Consider the following 17891-nt stretch of genomic DNA (forward strand, 5'->3'; position numbering starts at 1 on the left):
ATTAGGCTTCTTGACTATGGTGAAGTAGTCATTAGCGTTCATTGGAAACATGAGCCTGGATCACCCACAGTCGCTATAATTTTCCTACTGCTAACGACTAATTGACAAATGCTGCTCCCATTTAAGGAGAGTCAAAAAAATTACTCAGTGTTGACCCTTGTAATTGCGTCTTGGATCTCACATGGGAGTTTAGTAACTTTACCTGTTTCTTTTGACCGGGAAGCAAAGGTGGGTTCACTTGGACAGGAAAGATGCACCCGGGAAACGTGAATGGTTTGTTATCACCAGTGATTGTTGAGCACTTATTATGTACCTAGACAACTGTCTGTATCTTGTATCAACCCACTTCATTTTCCACAGCAATCCTAAGGGTGGCTCTATTGTTGCTGTCATAATACAGGGAAAGAAACTGGGCCACTAACCAATGAGCTTGGTGTTTTTGTGGGACTTTTAACAGTGGGAGTTGGGGGGTGTCTCTGACTCTTTTGGTTGCCCTTGGGACTCGTTTCCTGCTGTTGGGTTGCCTTGCCCAGCCCTGATATGAAGCTTTGTGCCTAGTCTGATTGTAACTTGTTATATCATCTTTGGTTGATATTCCTGGGAGGCCCACTATTCCTGAAGGGAAATGAGGAAAGTCTGGATCTAGGGAGAGGGAAGATGGGGAGGGGGCATTGGAAGGAGTGGAGGAAGGGGACACTGTAGGCAGGATGTATTGTATTAGAGAAGAAAGAAAGAAACAAAGGTAAAAGTTTCTCAAAGCCATAAAAAAAACCAAGTAGGAAATCTGAAGTCTGAGTGTCTACCATCCAATTACAGATAAAACTCAGCTTTCTTTTTCCATTTGTGTGTGTGTGTGTGTGTGTGTGTGTGTGTGTGTGTGTGTGTGTGTATGCATGTGTGTGTCTGCATTTATGTACATGAGTGAGTGTATGAATGTGCTGCGGTGCCCTGTGGAGGTCAGAAGACAACTCCATGTGTGGGTCCTCACTTTCTTCCTTGTTTGAAACAAGGTTTCTTGTTCTGCACTGCCTGGGCCAACCTAGGTGGCCTGCAGGTTTCTGGGGGTTTTCTTGTTCCTATCTCTCTGTAGAAGTTTTGAGATTACAGATACACTGGGCTTTCGTGTGTATTCTGCACAATCAAACCTGTGTGTTGAGCCCTCTACACACAAACTATCCCCTCAGCTTTTTTTTTTTTTTTTTTTTTTTTTTTTTTTTTTTTTTGTACCTTTTCACTCTAGGTAGAAATGCACAGGTGTCTGATAACAATCTCAGGGACTATTTAATTCATACTGAAATTCAAATTCAGCAGGATACTTGGTACTAAAGATACTGATCTCAGGTATTTAAGATCTCACTCGGCATTGTTGATAAAAGCCCCAGAGATAATGGCATTGTGCCTGGCCATCATTGTTTCTGGACTTTTCTACTTGGCACCATTTTTAACAGTACAAGGCTTAACTCAACTTTCATGATTATGGACTCAGGTAATTACTAACAACAAAACACAATGCTCAAGGTGAGCTGGCTCAGCAGATAAAAGAGCATGCTACCAAGCCTGATGACCTGAGTTTTTTCCCTGGTACCCATGTGGTGGGAGGAGGAACCAACTCCTACCGGATCTCTGCACCTGTGGATACACCCACAATTAATATAGTAAAAAGGTTGAAAATCTGTCAAATTTTGAGAGCTCTCCTCTGTCACAAGGTGAAACTGAGTCCAAGCATTTCCTTACTAGCCTTAAATAAAATCAAGAACATGGGATGTAACTAGACTTCTTTGTTTTTTTTTTTTTTTTTTTTTTTTTTAACCACTAGAGTCTGTTTCTTCTGATTTGATTTCCAAGGAAATCAAAGGATTAAAAATATTCACAATGTTTCTCTTTGTAGATTTTCTATTCTTTTTGGATACCAGGAACTTGTGTCTATGGTCTAAAGGGAAACGCAGGTGTCTGGACTATGATGTCATAAACATTATTCTTATTCTCTTCAGTTTCCACTACATCATCTTGGACGGCGCAGACGACATCATTACAAGAACAAGGGAATTTTCCCTAGGCAAGAAAGTTGTGCTCATGTGGCTGATGCATCAATCACCACACTTCATCCTTCAGAAATCTAAAACAGTATTAGATCAGATTGGCTCAGAGTACTGTTGAAATGAACATGAACAAAGCCAGAGAAACCCCCAGAACCAGGACTATGCTATCTTAAACAGAAAGCACTCAAAACATCCTTGGCTAGGGCATCTATGCTTCTGTGCTTTGTAATCCAGCCCAGTGACCTCAACTGGGCAACAAATAAGCCTCAAGGACTCCCTCTCACCCCAATTCTCCAGCCTTAATCAAGTAATAATGCCTTCATTGAGTTTTCCAAATACCAATCTATATCCTTTTGATGCCTCTGAGTTGAAGTTCTTCTACGTGAAAGATAACTCAACCCTTGACCTTTTAGTCCAGTTGGGAGTCAAGAGACCTGTATGTTAGGATCTGGGATGTTGACCATGCTGTTAAGCTCATTGAGCACAGATGTCCAGGTTGTTTCTGGGTGTGGGGCTGTGTTCACACAGAAGGAACATTTCATTCTTCATGCCAATGTACTGTCGGTCCAATAAGCTGTGCTCTTTGAGTGTGCTGATGTCAAGGTGGTGTTTTCCTGGTTGTTATAAAGTTGTGCTAGGGAGGCCTCACCTCTTTTTAGTAGATTGAGGGAAAATTCATATAATAGGAAAGAGCCATTTAAATGTGTACAACAAAGTGACACTAAGTGCGTTTTTGTACATGTGAGTGTTGTGTGGTACACATGAGCCCTAGGGTGCACACACCTAGGCATGTGTCTATGGGGAAGGCCAGATGGTGATATGAGGACTCTTCATTTATTCTGTATTTAGCTCCTTCTATCTTTCTCCTTCTCATCTTCCTTTCCTCCTTCTCCTTCGTTTCTTCTCCTACATGTTATTTATTATTATTAGTGTGTGTGTGCGGAGCTGTGCACATGGCATGAGGTGCAAGTAGTGGTAAGAGAACAATGTCGTAGAGTCTGTTCTTTCCTTCTGTCTTTACATGGGTTCTGAGATGTCACTCAGGTGGCCAGATTTTCATGACACTGAACCATCTTGATGGCTCCCCCATCTTTATTGCCTGAGACAAAATCTCTCAGTGAATCCGAAGCTCTCCCATGTTGACTAAGACGGATGGCTAGAATGCTCCTGGGATCCTCCTGTCTCAACTCCCTCAGTGCTGGGCTTACCGCAGGCACAGCTTTGCCTGGTTTTTCATGTGGGTGCTGGGAAATTGAACTCAGGTTTTCTTCCTCCTACAGCGAACACTCTCACCTGCTATGCTATCTTCTCAGCCTCATGGTGCAGTTAGTGTCTGATGTCAAAAGTGTTTTCTACCACCTCGGAAGAATACCCTACAACCTTTAAGCAATCACTTGCTGTACCCTGCTAATCTTGACTTGTAGTTCATCTTGTTGACTTTTATGACTAAAGATTTTTATCCCGTGGAATGGAAACTCCATTATGTATCTTCTGTTTCATGCTTGTGTTGCTCTAGAAGATGATTTAAAGATTAGGGACAGAATGGTGACAGGAAGTCACCAAGACTGTGTTCTGTATTCTGCCCCACTGAACTTGAGAGGATTGTATAGGTACAAAATTACAGATTGGTAGACTGATACTTTCTTTCATCATTTTCCAAAGTACATATCTAGGAACACTAGTTACAAGATGTTACCAAGTAAGATAAGAACAGCAAACATCCTGCTTACTCAGTTTTGGCACAACGGCTAGGTAGAGTGGTCTTCTTGCAGGACAGCATGACCTTGTTAAAGTTCTAAAGCAACTTCTTATAAAGTCTTCAAGATGGCAACTGTCCTGATTTGATTTGTTGTTACTACTAGAAAACATTCTGACCAAGAACAATGTATGGAAGCAAAGGGTTTTATTTCAGTTTCTACTGCTAAGTCACTGTTTTGCACCAAGGGAAGTCAGGGCAGGAACTGAAGCAGAATCATGGAGGAACAAAGCCAGTTTGCTTATGGCTAGCTCCTTGGCTTATGCTTAGCTAGCTTTATTTATTTATTTGGTCCTTGGCTGTACTTTTTATTTAAGTGTATTTTTTAGGTTTTGAAAATTTTTATATATGAGCATTGTAGTATTATACTAATATCATTTCCACTCCTTGTCCCCTCCAACTCCTCTCATGCCAGACTCCCTCTCAAAAACATAATTATAAAAATATTAAAAATAATATATCTTCTACTAATTTAAGTCTCTTTAGTGTTGCTGGTATGCACACGTGTACATGCTGACCACTTGGGATCGGGTGACAGCTGTCCCCGAGAAAACTGTTTCTGTCTCTGTCAGGAGCTATTGAATGCCTATTATAGCTCCTCACCTAGGGGTGAGAGCTTGAGAGCTTGTACCTATCTAGGACTAACACCCACAATATACAAAGAACCCAAAAGACAAAGAACCAAGGAATCACAGGATGCAGTTAAAAATGGACTACAGATCTGATGGGGGGGGGGGTTCTCGAAAATAGAATTTAAGTTGGCTAAGAAATAACTATGAAAGTACACAGCATCAGTAGAAATTAGGGAAATGCAAATGAAAACTACTTGGGTCCTTCATCTCTCCCCACTCAGAATGCCTAAGATCAAGAAAATAACTGACAAGTGCTGGTGAGGAAGAAGGAAAAAGGGATTCTTCATACACTTTTGGTGGGATCTCCACCTCGTTCAGCTTGCATTTTTACACAGCTGTCTAGGTATGGTAGTGCCCACAGTGGGCTGAATCCTCTTACGTCAATCAAAAATCAAGGGGATTCTTTGTACGCGCATCCATAGGCCAATCTGAGCAAGACATTTCTTCAGTTGAGGCTCTCTCTTCCCAGGTGACTCTAGATTGCATGAAACTGACAATACAAGCTAACCAGGACAGCGATAAAGCTCGTAAAATTATTGGATCACCGAGTGCTTTTTCTCTGTGGATGGCTGAGAATAATGGCAGCGTGATACTGTTTATTAGATGATCTACATATCTCTCCATGAAAGGGAGATGAGAAATAGCTGCTCAGGCAAGTGCAGTGACTTACTCAAGGGGTCATGGATCATTGTAGCCACGGCTAGAAACATCTTACGCTATTATTTTGCCAGCCAGGTTTTATGGTCTTTCATTCTGCATTACACCTTAGTATCCCTTTGATGCTTGAGATAATCATCCGTACACTCACATTTGAGTGACTAGAGAGGTTTGACAATGCCTCAGACACCAAAATGACACAAACTTCCTCTTTGTAAAACCGACTTTGGAACACACAGGGGCCACTTGGTTCAGGTGAGTGTCTTAATTATTGCTGTGTTTTCTGGTGATATATTTCAGTTGCAGAAATAATGGTACATTTAGGGGGAATCAAAGAAAGAGAATTATTAAAAGAACAACCATAGTTAAAGGGTAAAAACCTATAGTGGCTTATTGAGACTTTGAAAAAAATTCCAAATTATTAAAATATTCCAAAGAAATGAAAGCATTGACAGTGAGTTTTTACCATTGAAGAGAGAAAATACATTTTATTAAATACAAATCCCAATTGACTATTAAAGTAGTTCTGATAACATTTATTATGGTAATGTATTGTAGACCCCTCTTCACAGTATGGGCCTTTTGTCTGTGTTCAAGTCAACAAACCCATTGGTTCTTCTACCCCAAGTGAATTTACCTCCTGGGAAATTATGTAGCCATGACAACAGCTGAGTTACCAATACTGAAATGTAGAAGAATTATTTTTAGGGTTCAAGATGGTTTGTTTTGAAGTGCTGTCTTCCTAAGAAGACTCTCATCAGAAGGTTTTCAACAGCTGGGCTCAGAGCAGCTGGGTGGGCAGCAGTAGCAACAGCAGGCTGGGCGGCAGCAGGACTGTCCACAGTAGGATGGGCGGCAGCAGGAGGCCTGGGCATGGTGAAGCTGGCAGCAGGTTGGGGGTGTGCAGCTCACCACACAGCAGGGGGGCAGGCAGGTGCCCTCCACTCGGCAGTCAGGGCGGCACCATCTAACACGGCAGCTCACGGCTCCACTGCCACCCTCCTGGCCACTGCCAGTTCCACAGCAGCTGGACTGGCAGCAGCTGGGCTGACAGCAGCTGGGTTGACAGCAGCTGGGCTGACAGCAGCTGGACTGGGAGCAGCTGGGCTGGCAGCAGCTAGGCTGGCAGCAGCTGGGCTGGCAGCAGCTGGAGCCACAGGTGCCACCAGTGGAGCAAGTGGGAAATCCACAGAAGCTAGTAGCACAGCAGGCCATGGTGTCAGGTGTCGGGTTGAGAGTTGTGTATGTGAGAGGAGTTTCTGAATTCTGGCTGCCTATCCCACCTAGAGAGCCTTTTATAAGCCTTGGCCAGTCCCTCTGTGACAGGTAACATTTTTATCTTGTTACTCTTAAAACCAGACTTTCTGGGCCTCTGAGTTACTTTAAACATATGTGTAAGTGGGTGGGTCTTTGTTGCTCAGCTAATGGTCATCATATATGTTCATTTGAGGTAGACATGTTAAATGCTTAAGTCCAAACAGAGTCGTGATTTCCACTTGAGTCTTAGACTCAGTTTTGTGTTTGTGGTCACAACACCTGACAAGGTGACTCTCATGGTAATTATAATTATGGAGATATACTCACCAAATCTTAAGTATGCAGGAAAGAGTTGTTGACCTTGAGTTGTCCTTCAAGAAGACTGTCTTTATGCTTCTAGTTTTATTTCATCAGTACAATCACAGTTTCTACATGGTTGCACAGAAAGTGATACATTAGCAGGTATTTGGCAGATCCCTCCATATATATATATATGTATATATATATATATATATATATATATATATATATATATATATATACACACACACACACACATATATATGTATATATGTATATACACACACATATATGTATATATGTATATACACACATATATATACACATATATACATATATATGTGTGTGTATGTATATGTATGTATGTATATATAATATTTTTTATTTATTCTTCTATACTCAAGTCTTTAATATTTGAGAAAACATTTTCACTCAGGAGAGTATGTGGAACAAACTCTATTACGTGTCAATTCAATTTAAAGAAGAGGCTAAAATTTCTAATTAGTAAGTGGGATAAACACCCACAAAACCTTCAAGTGAAACATATATATCTTTATAAGAGTTAAAAATTGATGCTATGTGAATCATCTGGACAGCATCTCCCAAAGTCAGGGTTTGATTTTTTATTTGTGTCATTTTATGTTATTGCACCATGTGTCCTGGCAGAGAGGGTACTGAATCAAAGATGACATGTCAATTTATAAAGAGGAGCCAAGGAGACAAAAGGAGTAACAAAAAATACTATTGTTTTCCACTTCAAAATGTCTGTAAGGGAGATTGAAAGTGGTTCACCAATATGTGGTAGTAGTTACAAATGCAAATCTTAAGTTTAATCCTAGAGAACAAAAGGTTAACCAACTCCTGGTAGCCAACAGAAGGCAATGTGATATTTACTTCCGCTATGTGTTTAGGGTGAGGTGAGGGTCAGGGAACACATGTAGGGATCAGACTTCGGTTTTGCTGCCTGTGGTGAGGTTTCTGACCCCGTGCATGTGGATAGAAATACAAAGTTGGCTTTTAACAGATAGGAATTCTGTCCAAACAGCGCTCAGATTACACTGGAATAGCATGTATGCCAGTTTCAGTAAAACGAATGCTGTCTGGTAACCATGGCTATAGGCGTGAAGTTGAAAATGGTTACATGTAACCATTGAGTAATGCGAAGAAAAACTAATAAGTCATCTTTCTGACCACTTCAGGTTTAGGTGCAGAAACCAATATGTTTTCATTAGAAGTATCAAAAGCTTGTTTTGATTTCCTATGCACAGCACACTAAAGGGTTATGAAAAAGAGTAGAAATATCCCTCTCATTTTGCTTGGGTGCAGAAAGCAGTTAGGTATCAATGGTGTTAATTCGTTAAAGAAATGAATTAAACACGAAACCATTCATTCTCAAAAATTCTAGACCGGAACATCGGTGTGCTGGTAGGAGTGACTTCTCATTTTCCCTCAGCATCAGTTGTTTGGAGAACACTGTTATCTGAAATCAGATAGATTCACAGAAGTTAAATGAGCGCCTATACTCACACAGAAAAGAGCTGGCTTTGAAAGGCCGTCTTCTGTCCCTTACCAGTTCTTTCTATTTTCTAGTCTGCTGATTTCCAGGCTTGCCAAATATCAGAAAAACTCTTCTATGTATTGCTTTTATTTTAAATAGATTTTAGTTCACAAATATAAATGTGAGGTGTTGGGTAGGATAATCTATGGAGTAAAAATGTGAAATACACAGCAAGGATGTATAACTATGTTATAAACCCCTTTGAGCATTTTTAGCCCAGAATTGAAATTAGTCACATTTACTTTCTAGTTATTTCTTATTTCTCACTTTGAACTTAATGGACCTTCTGGTTATCTGTGTCATCTTCATTGTGAATTCCTCTGTGTGTGTGTCTGTGTGCTTGTGTGGGGGTGTACAAATGTGTTCAGGGTTTTGTGTATATGCGTGCATATGGAACCCAAAACTCAACCTTGCGTGTCATCCTCAGGAACTGCCTATTTTTATTTAATTTTTATTCATATTTTTGATATAGAGTCCTTCTTGGGAACCTGGGGCTTCATGATTAAGCCAAGTCTACCCTCCATACTGGGGAATTACAAACCTGTGCTGCCATGTCCGACTTCTTCCATAGGCCCTGGGGGTTGAACTTCTCTCTTTATTCTTGCATGGCAAGCGCTTTGCTGACTGAGACATCTCCCTTGTCTTTATAAGAAACATCATAGACTATCCCAGCCCCGACCTATCATGCCATGTATGGACCCAAGACTTTAAAAAGCTCCTTAGAGCTTACTTATAGACTTGGTTGGCTGATAGGCAAAGCACTTGAATTCTCTAATTAGTCCTTCCTCTGTTGCTCTTCATGTATGCAGCACTCTAGCCAAGATGTATAAATAATTCTTGAGGTACTCCCCCCCCCCAATTCCTCTCCTCATACTGTTTCCATGGATGAGAACATCACTTTCCTTCTAGTCTGGGCAACAAGATATTAACTCGTAAGATACTAATATTCTCAAACTTCCTTATTTTTTTTCTAAACAATACTAATGTCTTCGCAGATTCTATACAATATGTATTCTTCTATTTCTCATATTTGCCTATGTGATTGTGTCAAGGTAGATATGACTCATTATGCATGTATAGACACGTCTAAATACACAAATGCAGCTTAATGTTTTTCTTGTATATAAATCTTAGAGCTGACCACTTGGTACTGGATAACCAATTAGAGGGCTTATCAATGGGGAAGATTCATTTCTCCCTCTCTCCATAGTCATTGATTTCATACAGCCTTTCATTTGGGGGTGGGGCCTTGAGTGATTTTTGAGGGAAAATTTTAAAACCTCAAGTGAATGTTTCTCATAGTCTGTGCAGTCTGTGACTTGCAGGTGGTAAAGAATTAACATCTTTTGAGACCTAACTAAGGGAAGAGCATGGATAAACAGACTCCTTTCTTCTGGTAGGTTGTCCATGTTCCAGTGGATGGCTCTATACCATGAATTTGACTCGGAGGGCTAACAAAAAAGGGGTATGAAGCTGTGAGAGCGCCGTGATTGGTAGGGAGGGGAGAAAGATCTGGAAGGAGTTGAAGAGTTGAGTGTGCAAGACAGATGTGATTAACGTAAGTTGTGCAAGTGTAGCCAGTGCTCAAAGAATAAATTAAAGATATTTTAAAAGTTACAAATAAGAACAATCAAAGCAATGCTTTGTGAGGCCCAAGAAGAGAAATTTATTTAGAAATAAGCATGTTTCAAGACTTTAGACCCAAGATAGAAAGAAGGACACTGACAGCTATGAAGATATAAAGACTTGCACACGTTTTCCGGGCCTCCATTCACAAGCTGGTTGGTTTAGGGTATCAATGGCTCAGGGGAGGCGTTTACACAGAGAAACTGGAGCATGGCTGTTTCTGAAGAATGGCTCTTGCCCCAGGTGCTTGCCCCAGGTGCTCAGCTCACTGTTTAGCAGCAGGAATTGCAGGGGGAGGTCCTGCAGGTCATGCGACAGGGAGCAGGCTGGCAGCAGGGAGGCCTGCAGCAGGGAGCCTGCACTGAGATGGGCTGGCAGCAGGTGGAGGCCCAGCAGCAGGGCCTGCAGACCACAGCTGTGCAAGAGGTGGGGCAGCAGGTGATGGGGCGACAGCAGCCCTGCTGCAGGCTGCAGGGGTCACAGCAGATGGGGCGGCGGCAGGGCTCACAGATGGGCCTGGTGCAGTGGGGCACACAGGTCACAGGGCGACACACTGTGGTCTGGCAGGACACTGGGCGGCAGCAGCAGGGGTCTCTGCAGCAGCAGGGCTGGCAGCAGCCTCCACAGCTCTGGGAGGAGAAGGATCCACAGCAGGAGCCGGTCATGGTGGTGTCTGTGCTGGAGTGGGGTTGAGAAGTGGAGAGTGGTAGGGAGTTCTTGGATGTGATGTCTCCTCTGGGTCGGGTCCCTTTATATACCTGCACAGGGCTGATGACCCCTCTTGTTTATCTCTCGACTAATTAACCCAATGTCTGTTTGAGTAATGGTTGAGTCATTGGTTGCCCTCATTGAATGATTCTCATTGCATGGCTAAATATGAACACCTTACACTCACTGTTCATTGTGAAAACTTGAAAATTACAGCCATGAGGAGACAGAGTGTTATTTGACAGAGAAGTTGAGGTTTTATGGAGTGGAATGTGATATTGTGGTATACTTATCAATCATGCATTGATCAGTTCTGGAGGCAGGTTACCATAATCTAAGACATTTATCACTCCGAAATGATGAAGACATTCCCTGTTCTGTCTCTTCATTTTCATTATGGGACAATGTTAGCTGAAGTCATCCTTTGTGTAATGGAACCCCAGGACTTTCTCTCTTATTTGACTGTGTCTTTTCCTGTTGACCATTCTCCCCCAGACCCTTCTACTATCTCTTGGACTCATTTCAACTATCAATATTAAAATAACCTGAATTAAATGGCCACAAAAGCACTTTGCTGTTAACATAATTATGTATAACAAAGAATGAGGTATATAGATTATTGACTGGATTCTTCTCCCTTAATGGCTACCCCGGAAGCATGTGTCTGTAAACCAAACAGGCATGAGGCACATTTTTAAATGGAATTGTTCGTAATACATTTGTTTACCATTTTGGGACAAGATAATACAGATTTCTTAGAGCAACAGCTTAAATACAGAAAATTTAAACGTATTTTAGATGTTTTTATTTTATTTTATATGCCTGGGTGTTTTGCCTATATGTATGTATGTGTATATATATATATATATATATATATATATATACACTATATATATGTATATATACTGTATGTATGTATATATACTATATATATGTCTCGTTCCCTAAGAGGTCAAAAGAGGGCATTGGATACTCTCAACCTGGAGTTACCAATAGCTGAGAATCACTAAATGGATGCTGGGAATTGAACCTCAGTCTTTTGTCAGTAGCAAGTACTCTTAGAAATATCCAGCGATCTCTCTTGTCCTCCCAAGTTTATTTTTATCAACCATGTGTGTACTGAATGAAATCATCTAAGGTCACTGAGCATCATTCTTCTCTCTAGTTCAGGGTGCACATATCGCTGATGCCTGTGGTCACAGGAGACTATATTTTATTTCTAAATCCTAATTTTTTTTGGTTGCTTGTTTGAGGCCGGGACTCACTGTGTATCCCAGGCTGGCCGTGAATTTATGATCCTCCCTCTCCAGCTGCCCAAAGGCTGGATTCCATATGTGTACTATCATGCCTAACTGGAAACATGGTTTTTCTGTGTATGTGTTGATATGTGCGTGTGAGTACATTGCACATGCGTGGATATGTGTGCATGTGCACTTGTGGAAGCCAGAGGTCCACGTCAGTGTTTTCTTCTTGTGCTTCATTTTACTCTTTTGAGACAGGGTCTCTTTCCTGAATTTGAATTTAGCTCATTAGTTTAGCCAAGTTTTCTGGCCAGTTAATTCCAGTGATCCACCGGTCTCCACTTCCCCTCACAGCTGGGGTTACAGATGCGCACTGGGCCCAGATTTTACATTGGGGCTAAAGGTCCAAACTCAGATAGGAATGCTTCTATGGCAAAAACTAACTTACTGGGCTAACTCGCCACATTATCTGTGCTGTGGGGAAATCTTCTCCACCATTCTTTGATATCCTATGACTATCATCAAGAAGAAATGATACAAGGTTTCTTACCCTAGATGTCCTGTGGCCTAGGTGTTATCCAATATGTCTTGCATGGAACATAGGCAGAAAGGCTGCCCCACAGTTTTGTGGCTCTGCTCAAAACACACTGGATATGCTGCTTCAGGATGGGTCTCTACTTTCCAGCTTTGCAAACCCTCCTTTAACTTCCCAGGTAGTAGCTAGATGATTTTATAATGACCCCTGCCACATGCACACACACACACACACACACACACACACACACACACACACACACACACACGAGCGCGCGCCAGGCTCCAGGCTCCGAAGTCACCTCAGTGGTAACTAAAACATAATTTTACTATTTTAAAAGAAACTGTAGTGCAGTTGGTAGCCTGCTTGCCTAACATTCACAAAGCCCTGGGTTTGATCTCATATACTGGGCATAGGTACACAGCCATAATCCCAGTACTTGGGAGGCAGAAACAAGAGGATTTGGAGTACAAGATAATCTTCTGCTACACAGCAAGTTCAAACTCAGCATGGCCTAAAGAATGTGAATTGGCTGAATATATTGTTAAACCAGAGAAATAGAGGAAGGAGAAATGTAAATATGTCTTATGGCTAATGTGCCTCATATGCTTTAAAACGTTTCCTTTGTTTGTATATATGATGTGGCTTCTCCTCCTCCTCCTTCTTTTCTCTCCTCCTTCTCTTCTTCTTCCCCCTTTTTTTCTCCTCCTTTCCCTTCCTCTCCTCTTCTCCTCCTCCTCTTCCTTTTCAAACAGCAACATAAATAAACAGTTGTATGTTTGGTGCACATTCATAATAAGATTTCAATTATTATTGAAATCTAAAGACACACAACAGCAACTTCATAATACAGATTTTTCTGTTACACATATTTCTCATCAGTCATCCCACAGGGATCTTTTCTCCTTCTTATATAGTGAGCTACAAGGAGAGAGTCTGAGGATGGCTCAGCCAACTCTTCAGACCTCTTTGTTACTGTAGCATACTTATCCTGGCTTCCTAGCCCATTCTCACTGGACCTATGGTTCATGTTCCCATTATCCGTGATGCAGGGCTTTGAGGACTCAAGTGCTTGCTCTGTCATTGGCAGCATGACAGATGCTGTGTTCTGAAACCACTTATACAATAACACTCAGTACTCACATGAAGCTGTGCCACTCACTGGCTTTGTGTCCTTAGGTCATATAATTGTGCATATCTGGTTTCCATGGGGATTAAATGAGCTAATACCAAAGACTAAGAATAGAGTCAGACATTTAGTGTCTCGTCTTTATTAGACAAATGGCTTTGTTGGTCTGTAGTCCCAGTATTCAGGATGGAGAAGCAGGAACATTTCTAGTTTGAGGAATGCCTGAACTGTATAGTGAGATGCTATCTAAAAATGTATTTAAAAGATTACATTATTGGAAAGGGAACTATCTCAGAGTAAAATGCTTTGCTTTTTAAGCATCGGGACCTCAACTAAACACCCAGAACCAATGTGTTTGCTTGTTTGTTTAAAGCAAGGTGTGGTAGCATATGATCATAATCCTGTACTGGGAGGAAGAGATAGGCAGATGCCCTGGGCTACCTGGACAGCTAGCCTACCTTAACCAGTGGTGATGGCACCTAAGAAGTAACACCCAAGGTTCATGCCCCAAATAAATATGCAGGTGAATACACACACACACACACACACACACACACACACACACACACACACAAACACACAGGTCACATTATTTTGGAGTAAATTTAAATTTAGAACAAAGTCAGCATGTTTCATGTGGGCCAGTGCAGCCACCACAGGATACCCATCAAATAAGATGAGTATTTAGTGGTGAGTTCTTAATATCATAAAGTGAAATGAGTGTACCTGGAAAGAACAAACCCTTTCTATGTGTTTATTCAGAAGAATCTAACTCCTGCAGAGTGTAGAGGACAAGTATGAATCAGAGCCATGGACCTGTACGTTACAGAAAACCCCATCACCCAGCAACATAATCTTTTTTTAAGGCTTATAAAGAATTTAGAAAGCTTCCTACCATGGTGGGCAATATATTTTGGTTATCAAATTATACTCCATTCTACAACATTGTTGTGAATATATTTTGTGTGAAAAAATATTTTTGTGATCTCAAACTCCTGATTGCTCAAACAGGTGGGAGAACAATTGTACATATAGGACATGAATAGTTTACAGATTAAAAAATTCTTAATTTGGAGCATACACATGCTGATTGTTTTGTACAGTTGGGCAACAACCTTGAAGTGTTAAAAGAAAAATTGAATGTTTTATAATTTGGTTATAAATTTTAAATGTCAGAGAATCTTACTGCATCTAGTGGTACACCTGCCTGCAAAAAGTTATGGATGGATGAATGGATGGATGGATGGATGGATAAATGGATAGATGGATGGATGGATAGAATTCTTTAACAGTATAAAACACTGCCGTAGGTTCAATGAGAGATTGATAAAAAGGTAAGGTTTTGTAATCGAAAGATAATTGGAAGTGATTAAGTGTTTCCACCAGCATGGTAACAGTTTCTTAAGACACTTGATTTTTCATTTTGATTTTTGATATACACACAATAAAATTGTCCTCACTGCGACACTTTCATTTATATCCTATACTTTTAATATTAATGATATTATCATGTACTTATTTGCTTTAATTACTATCTTCCTGGATCTCCTCTCCCCCATTTAAATAATTCCCTCTCTTACTTTCATAATATATAAATTCTATTACCCTCTCCTTTCCCTCAATAATAGTTTTTAGATACTGGATTAATTCATTGTAAAAGCATGTGCTTACCTAAAAATTATATAGTTATAAAATCTAAAGAAGTAATTGAACATTATCAACTATGACTGGATTTTGTATAGTATTATAATTTAGGCATAAACAAATATAGCTTACTTAAGAAAAAATCTTACAAAATGGCTTCATAAATTACATTTTACTTTTTATAATGTGACTATATTACAGACAGTTGTGTGGTATTTATCATCTTCATCCATTTAAGTCTTCTCTCTCTCTCTCTCTCTCTCTCTCTCTCTCTCTCTCTCTCTCTCTGTCTCTCTCTCTCTCTCCCTCTCTCTGTCTCTCTCTCCCCCTCTCTCTGTCTCTGTCTCTCTCCCTCTCTCTTCTTTTTGAGCAGAAATGGAAGGATGACAGCCTCTCTCTCATATATCCAGGCAGACCTCAAACCATGTAGCTATCATTGGCTTCAAACTCCTGATCCTCCCACTTCCATTTTCATGGTGTTGGGATTAGAGGTGTGTGCCGCCATGCCTGGCTTCTCTTTATCTTTCTCTCCTTTCCTCCATCCCTCTCTCTTACAGGACCTTGCTAGCTAGCCTCGGCTAATCTCAAAGTTTTGGTGATTCTCCTGCTTCAACCTCCCAAGTTCTGGGATTATAAGCAGACCACCTTGCTTAGCTGATTTTTAAAAAGTTCTTTATATTTATGTTGCTTATGGTATGTAGCTTGTTTAGTTTTCATACATGTCTCCCTACATACAGTATATCCTCTTTCAAGCAGGGTCTCTCGGTATATTCAGTGTGGTGAGCTCAGTGCCTCATTTGTAGAAATCATACAATAAAAGCATACCAATGAACAGGGATGGATTTACTTGAAAAATGTCATTATCATGTAATTTCTGAGTCCAAAGGTAAGCAGTCTCTGAAGGCCACTGAAGGCTTAATATCCCAAAGAGATGACACTGTCAGTAACATTCTAAATGTCTCCTCTGAAGCACATAGAAGCACAGCAGTCACATGGGCATCAAGCACAGGAGACATAAGGTCTTGAACAGGATGAATAAGCTTCTTCCATTTTTTTTCACCACACTGAGCACAAGTGTTGACTTCAAGTTTGAATTTTTGGAATTGGCCTCTGGGGGCAGGGGTTAATTTATTGACAGCTGTAATTATAATTACATTTGACCTCCATTAACAATCAATGTATTTTTCACCTACTAGCCATTTCTCTTCTTCAAAGGCAGAGATGATTTGGCAGATGTAGCTTGGGGCTTCCCCCATTTCAGCTTTGCAGATTTCCATGATGTACCAACAGGTGTCTACTCAAGTGACAAGTCACCAGACTGGGCATAAAGATGTCACCTGGACACAGTATCTTAACAAGCTGGTCACTTCAGGCAGGTTCTCGGTCAGCTGGAGAGGGTGGAATTTGGATTAGATAATGAACAGATGGTGACTGACTGTCACCAATCTTGTCGTATGCCATTTGCAGTGAGCCCAAGAGAACAACTTAGGCTTAAGTTGTTTTTCAGAACAATTTAAGGTTTTTCTGAATTTTGTCTTGAAAAAGAACCTCTCTGGTGATTGAGACCAATGGAAAATATCACAACACTCACGATTTCTATGCTGGGAATGTTGAGTTTATTAGAAAACAGGCAATATCACAGAAGAGTTAGACAGATCACAGTTCAAAGAGGGTGCACTGTTCTCTATAGTAAGAGGCCCTAAAAGGTGTCTTGTATGTATAGGTTGAAATACTTTGAAGATTAGAGTTCTCAAGAAAAAAAGTATGTGCACACTAAGGCAAGATCTATCTATCTATCAATGTATATTTAAATCATGTCCTGACCAGGACAGTCCTTAATGGTAAGGTTGGTTGGCTCAGCAGCAGGAATTGCAGGGGGAGGTCCTGCAGGTCATGCGACAGGGAGCAGGCTGGCAGCAGGGAGGCCTGCAGCAGGGAGCCTGCACTGAGATGGGCTGGCAGCAGGTGGAGGCCCAGCAGCAGGGCCTGCAGACCACAGCTGTGCAAGAGGTGGGGCAGCAGGTGATGGGGCGACAGCAGCCCTGCTGCAGGCTGCAGGGGTCACAGCAGATGGGGCGACGGCAGGGCTCACAGATGGGCCTGGTGTAGTGGGGCACACAGGTCACAGGGCGACACACTGTGGTCTGGCAGGACACTGGGCGGCAGCAGCAGGGGTCCCTGCAGCAGCAGGGCTGGCAGCAGCCTCCACAGCTCTGGGAGGAGAAGGATCCACAGCAGGAGCCGGTCATGGTGGTGTCTGTGCTGGAGTGGGGTTGAGAAGTGGAGAGTGGTAGGGAGTTCTTGGATGTGATGTCTCCTCTGGGTCGGGTCCCTTTATATACCTGCACAGGGCTGATGACCCCTAAGACAGAGGACTATTTCCTTGTTTTGGGTTTGTTTCTTCTGGAAGGGATTAGTAAGTTCTCTGGGCCTCGTAAAAGACTATTTATGTCCCTTATTTAATGGCTGCTCATTATATTTTGCTATTTATGGTTCAAATATGAACTTAATGGCTCTAACTTCAAAGTCGCCAATTACCTTCATAGTTTTGCCAGGTGGCATTTTGATGTCACAGAAGAGCTCCCATGCCGTTGGCATTGCTGAGTCACACTGGAAGTGAATTCAACACATCATAGTGTTCCTGCTCCATTGCTCAGCCTTACAGACAAAGCAAAGCAAGAATGCCGTAAGCATCTGTCGAAATAGCTTAATAAGAAACTTCTTTCTCCCTTGGGAGCTCCAGGAACACATCCCAGTAGGCTTGTAACTTCAGTAGCCTTGGATACACAGTCACTGATTTTCAGGTTCT

The 17891-nt window shown here is 41.4% G+C and overlaps 3 protein-coding genes across 6 annotated transcripts in view; all 3 read right to left on the reverse strand.

Annotated features, from left to right (window-relative positions):
- The window catches only part of LOC308426023 (uncharacterized protein), a gene marked incomplete at both ends in the record, with an annotated part of 34115 nt that overhangs the window by 756 nt on the left and 15468 nt on the right, over positions 1-17891 (reverse strand). The gene's annotated exons all lie outside the window — the stretch shown is intronic.
- On the reverse strand, positions 5853-6299 carry LOC308426033 (keratin-associated protein 9-3-like; the record flags this gene model as incomplete). The annotated part of the gene is made up of 1 exon (XM_080923742.1): positions 5853-6299. The coding sequence occupies one exon, from the start codon at positions 6297-6299 to the stop codon at positions 5853-5855; it is 447 nt and encodes a 148-aa protein (XP_080779868.1).
- LOC308426247 (uncharacterized protein) lies at positions 10098-17331 on the reverse strand (the record flags this gene model as incomplete). The annotated part of the gene is made up of 2 exons (XM_080924004.1): positions 10098-10498; positions 16956-17331. 2 exons carry the CDS (start codon positions 17329-17331, stop codon positions 10098-10100), a joined length of 777 nt encoding a protein of 258 aa, XP_080780130.1.

This window comes from Micromys minutus (genome assembly GCF_963924665.1).
Source record: "Micromys minutus genome assembly, chromosome: 10".
Classification (NCBI taxonomy): Eukaryota; Metazoa; Chordata; class Mammalia; order Rodentia; family Muridae; genus Micromys; species Micromys minutus.